Source organism: Rasamsonia byssochlamydoides (genome assembly GCF_041956645.1).
Source record: "Rasamsonia byssochlamydoides strain NRRL 3658 unplaced genomic scaffold VTN77scaffold_34, whole genome shotgun sequence".
NCBI classification, from domain to species: Eukaryota; Fungi; Ascomycota; class Eurotiomycetes; order Eurotiales; family Trichocomaceae; genus Rasamsonia; species Rasamsonia byssochlamydoides.
In genome coordinates this window covers 1-10,044 of record NW_027192417.1, presented here as the reverse complement: position 1 = coordinate 10,044, position 10,044 = coordinate 1, and the positions used below count along the sequence as shown (strand labels likewise).

Here is a 10,044-nt window from a genome sequence, read left to right as displayed (position 1 = left end):
CCCGGCCACACGCTTAGTCAGCTCCGTTGGCCCGTGCGCCTCCAAACCTCCTCCTACCTCCTTCCACACAACCAGGTTGTCTAGTTAGAGAGGTTCAATATAGGGAGATCTGAACGGCTTCATTCTTTCCTTTCTAGTAATTCCCCACTGAGCGTTGCCGGACTCGGCAACAGGTTTTTTTTTTTAAAAAAAAATAAATTAAAGCGAAAAGTTCAACGTTACAGGTCATATAGATAAATTTTAGGAGGCATTTAAAATCGATGATATTTGCATAGCGGTGGGCTAGGGTATGATCATAGCAGGCGAAGCTCTTAGTAACCCCCCTTAGGCATTTTTCCTTTCTTTCTTTCCTTCGTGGGCTATCTTCTCACTCTCCACGAGAACCCCCTCCAAAGACACGGTCTCGAAAAGATCCCTTTCTCTTCTCCTTTTTCATATTCATATCCTCCTGCCGCTGCTCCTGCACCAGTACATCCTTACCCATACACATACCCATACCCTTATCATTATTATTATCCTTCTCATTCTCCCTCTCTTCTTCATTTTCTGCATCAGTCAACAACCCCCTCCTCCGTCTCCAATTCCTCTCCGTATTCGTCACGTGCCCTTCCCTCCACGCAGCGCCGTACAACGCCCGCGCCTCCTCCGGCGTCCTCCACCGCAGAATATCATAGTTACTCGCCCTTGTCATCGCCGCGTCTCTCGCGCGTGGATTAGCGCTCTGAACGACGTGCACCTTCACGCCCAGGGAGCGGAACTTCGCGCCCCAGAGCCGGTCTTCTTCCCTCGTGACGAAGATGGTGATTCGCTCTGCTGGCGATGCGGACACGGCAGGCTGCGAGAGGAGGTACGCTAGCGCGTCGGCATCGACGCCTGAAGGGATGGGCCCGATTACGAACTTGTCGCCGCGCGAGAGGGCGGCGTTGATGAGGGGGATGTAGTGCGATACAAAATAGGACTGGTTGGGTCCTGTGTCGAGGGGGCCGGAGATGAATGCTGTTTGTGTTGGACTTGAAGTTGTGTTTTGTGTCTGACTCGGTTGCTGCGTCTGAATTTGTTGCCGATGGTGATACTGCCCCTGTCTATGATCATGATGATGATCAGAGGAGGGTTGGTTGTCGTCTGAGATTGTAGAAGTAGTGGTTGTTGTGGTAGCCATTGATCATTTATAGGTCAGTCTTCACAGAAATGGTGTGAATATTTATTGTTTGTTATTATTAACTATGATATGGAAAGAGAGAGTTGGCAGGCAGACTTGCTTTGGTTTGTCAAGTCTCTTTGTCTGTTGAAACTTCAGACTAATACCTACCTAGGTGTTCTAAGATCTTACTGCAGTGTACGGTATAGTTAATAATAGTGACAGTTTATCTAATCGCTCCCCGCTAAATTAGTTAGTGCTTAGGCTTGTGCCCGCTCTCGAGTACAGTCTAAATACGGAGTACTCCGTATATCCAGACTGTAATAGCAACTAGTTCATAACCATCCGCCCCAAGCCCATTTCCCGCAAAATCTGTATATTTAAAGTTTACTTCTCAAGAAAATTATATAGTAAGGGTATTAAAAACATATTTTTAATCAGGAATTAGTAAATCTAAATTCTTTATGTATAAACTTTTTTTTAATTAAATTATTACAGTTATATGATTTTTAACCATAACCTCAGACCAGATTATCTCAAAGTTTTCAATCATTAAAAAAATAAATAATTAGACTGTAGATTTAATCCATGTCTTTTTCAAAGGAAAAGTATTTTTATATGTTAAGAGAATAAATATCAAATCTTCCTTCGTCCACCGGTGCGGCTTATAGAGTTCCAATACAACCATACCTTTGACGTGCATGTTCGGTTTATTGGCTTCCGGCAATTTGACGCGTGTGTTTTCTCTATCCAGAGGTCGATATTGGGGAACTCCATAGGTAAACGTTAGTTTTAGCCTTTATACTCTGTACAGCTTAAGAAGAACTCGGGACGGGTTCGGTTTGAAAACCTCGGGTCAGGCCGAACCCAACCCGAACAGTCCCCGGGTCCTAACCCTGACCCATAGCTACCTTATAAATAACAAAGTTCTTTGCAATTAAATCAAATAAAGGATTATGCCTTTTACTCATATCCTTACAACTCTAGAAATAATTGGCTTGTGAATTGCGTTATATCAGTAGCATTCCCTCCTTTCCTCCCTGTTTTTTTTTCTCGCATTTACGAGTATCCTAGAAGCCTATTACTAATAAGGTGTGAGAAGACACTGAGTTGACAAAGCAATGGAGCTTTGATCGTGGAGCCATGATGGAAGAAGTTTAAAGACATGTACATACTGTACATACGTCATTTCCATCACATTCCTTGTCGCGGGTAGCTGCAGGCTTCACAACCAAATTGCAAGTTCCCAGAATGCCGATAAATGCAGCTGAGGACTGTTGTCAAAGCAATCATACTTAGGCAACAGGGATATCGAATTGGAGTCATCAGAACTGCTTTCGTTATTGATTGAGGTTGTGTTTATTGCACAGGGTATCGCAATGCATAGACAGAAGAAGCTCAAAATCTATCCAGTAGTGCAGTCTTTGAAAAGACAAAAGAAAAAAAAAGGAAGAGAGACAGTCAGGACGAACCAAAAGATGGTCTGGCAACTGCCTTCACAGGAGACATCTCCAACACCCAATTGCCATCCTCCTCATGAGCAAGACCTCCCCTCTCAGCAGCCCGCATCATCTTGTCGCTCGCTTGAGTCCGCTTTCCCGTCTCTCGGTCCCAGACCCATCCCTCCTTCAGCCACATCCACGTCAGGTACGCGCGGAGCTCTTTGTCCATCGGCAGGACGCGCTTCCACTCCGGCTCGAAGTCCTTCTCTGCCGCCCCCGTGCCTTTCCAATCTGAGGCCACGCCGCGGAGTTCGTCACGGCAAAAGATCCGCCAGCTGTCAATCGCGTAGGCGCCAACGCCAGGCAAATGGGCGATCTCCCATGCGACGCGTGGGTCGTCGTCGTCGATGCACTCGTCCGGTCCAACGTCTCGTCCATCACCTTTCTTGGGATAATTGAGTTTGCGGTATCGCTTCCCTTTCATCGGCGGTGCCACTAACCATGTCTTCGCCAGCTCAATGCATTTCTTCGCACGCTGATTCTGGAACCCCAGGCAGTGGATCAGGTCAACGACATCTGCGAGGTCGGCAGCAGCCAGGGCTTCGACGGTCGGATACCGCTGGAAGACACGGAAAAGGACCGGGATGGCGACGCCTCCGCGAGTTCGATTGAGGAAGATCGTGGCAAGTAACAGCCGGAAAGGGTCGTGTGCCAGTTGCTCTTGAATCAAGCCAAAGGATTCTGCCGATATGGGTGGGAAAGGAAGACACGACTCTGCGTCAGTGGAAGGTTTGGGGAAGTAGGGTGAAACTTTTGGGAGCTTTTTGCGAGCTACCTTCACCGGAGGCTGGGTGGGTTTGGTTGGAGTTTGAGGGGCAGAACTTGGATCTTCAGCAGGCTGGCTTGCAGTAGCTTGTGTCGGAGGAGATTGGGGAGATTGGGGAGTACAGTCCTCGACAGTGATGGAGCTCACGTCGCTGGGAACATCGCTGAGAGAAGAATCCGAAGACAACAACAGATCAAGCAGAAATTCATCCACACCGGCAGGCACAGGGGAAGCACCGCAGGCTGGCGCAGTGTTGTCAGTAACACCTGTTTCTACTTCTCTGACCGGTTCAGTCTTCTTTTCCTTTCTTTTCCCGCTTCTAAGTCCGGTAAAATATTTCGACATCACCTCATCGCCGGCCGTCACGCCTTGCGAATCATCGGTCCTCGAAAATCCGACACACTCAAGTTGTCAGCACCAACCAGAGACTGTATTGTCTCTGTCGCTTGTGACCGTCCATTCGCTTCTTTTGCGGCTAGACGTTCCAGCGCTTTCCTCTCTTTCAATCTTTCTCTCCGTCGAACGCGTTTGCGATGAAATCTCGCTTTGATGGTCGCCTCGCGAGCTTCATTTCTTTTTGCAGTACCACCCGTCTTGCTCTGTTTGCCTGTATTTGCAGGTCGTGATTTCTGGGGGGCCCCCTTCTGTCTTCTTCCGGAATGATTGCCTGGCTTGGCTGGAACTGCAGACTCCCCTTGTCTGTGTGTCTCCTTTTTAAAATGGTGACTGACTTTGGCTTGGTTTCTAGACTTTTGTTTCTGGGACTTTCCCTTCTGCGCCTTAGGAGTGTCGGTGAGAGCTGCGTTTTCCTTATTTTCTCTGATTTGTAATGCATCACTGGTGTTCAACTGCGAAATCTCGTCGAGAGGTTGAACACATGTGTCGTTGCTATCTTCAGTAACTTTTGATATTACCGGGGAAATCGGCGCGCTGTTAGAATTAGACTCCGTATTCAAGGACGCAGTAGACACGTCTTCAACAGGAGACTTTGAGTCTTCTAGAATTGGTTGGCTCCTCCGCTTCTTGGAGTCGCTTCGCACAGAGTTCGAGGGGCCACGTTTTCTCCTTTCTCGGTTCTTTCGTTTCATGGAACTCCCGTCATCTCCATCAATCTCTTCAATCCCAAAGGCAGAACCGTCAGAATAATAGACACCCCCATTTTCCTTATAGAGTTTTTTATACAGCTTCCTCACATATCTGATCAACTGATGAATGGCTGCCTCGTCCAGTCCAACTGTGGCGGCCTCCGCGCGTACCTCCTGCATGAATTTGTGCCACTCACGACGTCGCACGACTGGACCCTCGTTGACAATAAACGGGTGACTCGCAATGTATCGTAGGAGGCGATCGCGGTGCTCCCAGTCCAGAGTGGAGAATAAGCTGGCTTCCTCGAGCAATGCAGGATCGGCATTGTTGTCGCTGGTATCAGGGCGGGTCGCTAGTGTCGAGACAGCGGCAGCGTCCTCATTTCCTGTCTCGGTTTCTGCTTTCTCCTGATAGACGTCTCTAGCCTGCCTTGTGGAGGTTTCTTCGATCAGCGTCGATAGACGGAGAGGTGAGGCTCGTTGCGGTGAAGCAAAAGAACGGTCCTTCTCTGATGTCTCTACACTCGCGGGGAGATTGTTCTCTGGCATCTTGTCGCAGTCAGTCAGTTGAGGAAATTCCAACAAGTTTGTCAGCATTGAATCTGTTGACTCAAAAGAAGAAATTTCAACGGAGCTTCAAGTGTGGTCGCTCATGGTGACTATCGTGAGTAAACGCCAAAGAACTAGAGCGGCTCGACAATCACATCAAGATTCCAGAATAACTAGATGCCAAAGGAACCCGTAGTACCCAAAAAGTTGGAGGAAAGACTGTGACCAGAGCCTTCATGGACAGTGGCACGAAGCTTGCTTTAGATCTAGCTGCGGACTGAAGCTTTCCCCACGCGATTCGGCGGAGTCGTTGACGCACGGACCACCAATAAGGCTATCCAGCCGCCAGCGGCTTCACTTCCTTGGATTTTCAGTTTCTTCACTTCACGACCATCCAGCCTATTCCCCAGCTGTTTCCAAAAGTGACAAAAATGCCAGAGACTTCCCAGTTCATTCCTCATACTATATATACAGATACTGGCATGTTGGTTCCAAGAGGTGAAGTCCGCACATATATAGTAGTACCATTTTTATGATAACGATTGAGCTCTTATAAGAAGCGTATCCTCTCTATACTAATTTACTAATATTTCCTGACGGATGTGAAATGTATTTATTCCCTTTTTTTCGTTTCCTAGAGCCATTGTGGCCACATAATTGGGCGCGCAAAAATAGAAGCTTCCGTTTTTAGTATAGTCGCTTAACGATGATAGGTGGGCTGCTATCCGAACTGTATCTTTCCAGGCGAGCATATCTGGACTTCCTGCGTGTTGAGGTTATGGCTATAAGCATGTAGGGGAGAAGCTTCTACAAGCACCACTATAGAAGACGATATGAGGGAGACTTTATTCTTAATTCTAATCAGATGTGGGAGACCTGGCGTATAAGCCTTATTGTGAGAAGCGGGGTATTTTGGCTTCCAATATGATGTATCACATCAGCTTATATGACTACCGAATCCAGTTAGACCGGTATGCCATGAATTTCAACGCTGCGAATTCGAAATAATCAATGTATGTACAGGAACTAGATAGTAATACAAGGGAAAAAAAAAAGACAAGAAAAAGAACAAGCAAAAAGAAAAATGAGAAAACTAAAATACAGTCCTTCCCGCAAGGTCTCGACCTTTGAGGAAGCATACCCTCCTGCTCCACCAGAGGAATACTATTCCACGCATCTTGCACCGGCCTTAGACAGCCCCAACAGAAAGGTCTTTCGTCCCGTCTCACGGTTTACTTCTTCCCCGTCATCGAGAACGAAATCTGTGGTCTGTCGGGGTCGTCCAGGGCCGGCGTGTGCTCTGTGGAATAATATCCTGGAGGTGGTGCAGGAGGGTAAGGACGCTCGGAAGGTCGAGACCTTGCCGGGACCTCCTGACCATATAGGTCTCTTGCAGGACTATTGAGGTCATTTATATCGACAGCATCAGCAGGCGTTAGCCAGAACTCTTGGTGTCTATTTTTTTCTCGGATTGGACTATGGGTTCTGCCTGTTGATCACTTACGATGCATACTGTGCGTGCCTGTTGTACGCTTTTAACGCTAACGCGTGGTCCTTGTAGGCAACTTTAGCCCACATATGATGCTCCTTCTGTTTTGTGACTGTGGTCTGCGACACCGGGTAGTCCTTCAAGTAGTCATGTCTCCCAATGGCGTGACTAGGCTTGGGTTAGGAATCCGGTTCAATTGTCTAGTGATAGTCGATCGCTAAGAGCTCTTACTGATAGGCAGCATCCTCCAACTCAGAGGCCACTGGGGCCAACTCTCTGTGTTGTCTGGGCAGGAGTCCTCCAGTTGTTTGGTTGTAGTAGGTTTTCTTTTCGTCGTCGTCACCAACGAACATTCCGAATTCGGATTTGGCTTTTTTTTCTTGTTTATTGTACTCAATTCGGCAGCTGGTACTCAAAGACTGGTTGCGTTTGTATTCGTCGTACTCCTCTTGCTGGGCCCCCTCCCATTTCTCTGGAGGGTTTCTTCCGTAGGTGGCTAGGCGGAGGCGTTCGTGATCCTCTTGTGAGTGCTTTGGCAACGGAACTTCTTCAAGAAAATCAGCCATCGTGCGGCTGCGTCTGCGCTCGAATATTTGATCGTCCATGTTGCAGAGGAGGAGAAAACAAGATGCTTTGGGAACCTGAGTAAATCAAGATAGTGAGTCTGGTTTTGCAAAAGGGAGGAAGATCTACAGAGTATTTGATTGTTCGTCTTAAGGCTTCGTGTATGTTGAAGCAGATTCTAAGGTCAATCAGTGACTTGGAGGTGAATATTCAACACCGAGGAACATCAATTCACACTCGCATCGAAGCGCGTATTGATTCTCTACTGGGAACCAGTCAATCAATGGGTCTGTGGAGTGAGCTTCAAGGATTGCCTGTTTGGTTTCCTGTCGGCACCTGCCTGGGAAAGTCGACTTAGAAGACCCATCAACCCTCAGCCAGGTTATCCCAGAAGAATTTGGCGGAGAATACCGAAGTCCATGCAGTGAATGATCTCAACGACGCGGATTATTCCGTTGAATCTCACCAGTCACCACCTACCTAAACGGTGGCTAGCGCGAGTCTGACCCTGAAATATCTGCTCGCCCACCAGCCCGACCTCAGCCAGCTCACAACCCTCTCGGAGACGCTTTGCAATCCATCCATCATAAACTCCCCCGTCCCTGCACCACGACTCTCTGCAATGGGATCCTCTTTGTTTCTTGAAGATCTCCCGACAGAGCTACAGGCTCTCATCTTGAGGCAGGCCCCAACGATTGATTCTCTCTATTGCCTCATCCGCGCCTCCCCTTGTTATTATCAAACCTTCCTGTTCATGAAAGCAGATATTCTCTCCCATCTGGTCCGCCGAATTTTCCATCCCAGTGTGATGTCAGATGCGTTGGCAGTGGTGAAAGCGACCCAAAGTATGGGTCGCCGACCAGCTCGAACCCCCCTTGTGGCCTTTCTTGAGAGAGTAGAGCGCCGCGACTGGGAAAAGGACCTCTGGGTGAAGAGGCTGCCGCTGTCTACTTCCATCTCATTATGCCAACTTCATCACACCATCAACATTTTCATCAACGACTACACCACCCAGACAGCAGCCTTCTTAGACACTCAACCCATCCGTTCTGCCGGGCCGCAGCAACAAGGACGCTGTCCCTTCAGAGGAGCTTGATCCGGCCTTCGACACTTCTCTCTCAGCTGCCGAGACGACACGGCTCCAACGAGCATTCTGCCGGCTTGAACTTTTCGGTTACCTGTTCTACAATGACATCCACAATGATGCCATTCTCAGCGCTCAGGAGTAGTCCGATCTGTTTCTCGCCAATTTTACATACTGGCAGATTGAGGAAATAGCATGTATCCGAAATTACCTCATCTGCAGACTATGCGGAGTGTTCGATCGGGTTGAAGACTATTGGGTGGAAACAAAACTCAAAGAGGACCTTGATATGGATTATTGGTGGCAATATAAGTATGCGATGGACGTGTCTTTTTTTTTTGGAAGGGATAACAAATATCATCATGTCGATCATGGAGTATTTGCTCTTAACGGGTCTGAAAATTCTTCGGCGCATCCTTTCAACAACAGGAGCAGAACTATACGATCTTGTGTATTCCGCCTACGAAAATGGGCTTTGGTGCCAGTCTCTCACTTCCACCCTCGAACAAAGTCCGAAGTCAACCCCCGAGAGAGAGCGGCTGTGGCTCGAATGGAGGGGTGGCGTGATGTTGCCGCGTTGCGATCGAGATGATCCTGATTGTCCGAATGAAAGGTTGGCTTTGGGTGAGCCGCTATCGCCCTAGATTATACTACGCCGAACAATGGAAAAAAGGCCTGAGGGATTGGGGTTATGTATTTTGGGACCGACCGAGACTGGAGGCGTGGGGCGTGCTCGATAAAGAGTGGGTTTCTTTCTTTTCTTGTTCCCTTCTAAAGCGTGAATGTGCTAACCATCTTTCTGTTTAGACTGAGAGAACTGACCAAGTATAAATTCTGTGAGTGGAAGAGGGGGAAACAGGTCAGCGCCGAGGAGCGTCTGTTGGATTCGACACTTTATGTCCCTTCAACACCCGTGCAATAGATACAAGAGACAAACGGGACTTGGCGTCTGAAATTCAATTCTAGCGGCCCATAACATTCAACGAGATGCTACGTCTTAACTTGGCAGGGATGCGATTCCTCTGGCAATATATGTGGGTGCGATGAATACCTATGATAACGGGATTGGTTGCTTGTGGCGCAGACAGCAAAGACGTTCGCTCATTTCTCTTGAATGATTATGGTCCTCATATAAAATGAGCGGAAATCAACCTGCCTGTCGTCTGCTCTTATTATTTTTCTCTTTTCTTTCTCTTCTCTTCTTTTCCCCCTCTCCTCCCTTGAGATTCAAAACTTTCAGATTTGTTTTGGGATGTAATCAATCAGATTTCAATACGTGAACTACGTAACCCTCTGAAATGAACAACTGCATCTGCTATTTCAGTAATTGCCACATTCCACTCGAGGCAAATCTGTCGGTGACAAGATTTCAATCACTAGATATCTACGCTCGAAGAGCGTGGTTTCCCATCACAAGGGAAAAAAAAAAAGAAAGAAAGAAAGAATTTCAGTCAACGGAACCCTGTCCAGCAGATTCCTCTTAAGAAATAATCTAGAATCAGATCGCAGCATTAGCTTAGCAAGATGATACTGGAAATAAAACAGAAATAGAAATTCCGTCATATTGATTTGATCCCTTTGCCAGCAGTCAGCTTCGCTTGTCGAGTCTAGATCTCACTTCCAATGACATCTTGTATAATCTTTTATAGACGAATTGTGATTCCTTTCAATTTGCCTATCTGTACTCAGTACTGTACTGTCGCTGTCCATGTACGGAGTGAATAATAATCGCAGTTTGGTATCTATATGATGACTAAGACTCCCATCGAGGGCACCACGACTATACCAGAAACGCTAATTACCAATCACTGCAGGTGGGTGGATGACCTGGCCTTGGCACGTGACACGTATGTTTGATTCCCCCCCC

The 10,044-nt window shown here is 47.6% G+C and overlaps 5 protein-coding genes across 5 annotated transcripts; 2 read left to right on the top strand and 3 right to left on the bottom strand.

Moving 5' to 3' along the window:
• Nucleotides 1–367: 367 nt before the first annotated feature.
• Nucleotides 368–1,159, bottom strand: VTN77DRAFT_4798 (uncharacterized protein; the record flags this gene model as incomplete). Its single annotated transcript, XM_069420896.1, has 1 exon — nucleotides 368–1,159. The coding sequence occupies one exon, from the start codon at nucleotides 1,157–1,159 to the stop codon at nucleotides 368–370; it is 792 nt and encodes a 263-aa protein (XP_069277365.1).
• Nucleotides 1,160–2,599: 1,440 nt separating this feature from the next.
• Nucleotides 2,600–3,751, bottom strand: VTN77DRAFT_4797 (uncharacterized protein; the record flags this gene model as incomplete). Its single annotated transcript, XM_069420895.1, has 1 exon — nucleotides 2,600–3,751. One exon carries the CDS (start codon nucleotides 3,749–3,751, stop codon nucleotides 2,600–2,602), a length of 1,152 nt encoding a protein of 383 aa, XP_069277364.1.
• A 2,521-nt stretch (nucleotides 3,752–6,272) lies between these two features.
• On the bottom strand, nucleotides 6,273–7,134 carry VTN77DRAFT_4796 (uncharacterized protein; the record flags this gene model as incomplete). The annotated part of the gene is made up of 3 exons (XM_069420894.1): nucleotides 6,273–6,438; nucleotides 6,545–6,697; nucleotides 6,761–7,134. 3 exons carry the CDS (start codon nucleotides 7,132–7,134, stop codon nucleotides 6,273–6,275), a joined length of 693 nt encoding a protein of 230 aa, XP_069277363.1.
• Nucleotides 7,135–7,715: 581 nt separating this feature from the next.
• VTN77DRAFT_4795 (uncharacterized protein) lies at nucleotides 7,716–8,189 on the top strand (the record flags this gene model as incomplete). Its single annotated transcript, XM_069420893.1, has 1 exon — nucleotides 7,716–8,189. The coding sequence occupies one exon, from the start codon at nucleotides 7,716–7,718 to the stop codon at nucleotides 8,187–8,189; it is 474 nt and encodes a 157-aa protein (XP_069277362.1).
• Nucleotides 8,190–8,765: 576 nt separating this feature from the next.
• VTN77DRAFT_4794 (uncharacterized protein) lies at nucleotides 8,766–9,099 on the top strand (the record flags this gene model as incomplete). The annotated part of the gene is made up of 2 exons (XM_069420892.1): nucleotides 8,766–8,920; nucleotides 8,985–9,099. 2 exons carry the CDS (start codon nucleotides 8,766–8,768, stop codon nucleotides 9,097–9,099), a joined length of 270 nt encoding a protein of 89 aa, XP_069277361.1.
• Between the last annotated feature and the right edge of the window lie 945 nt (nucleotides 9,100–10,044).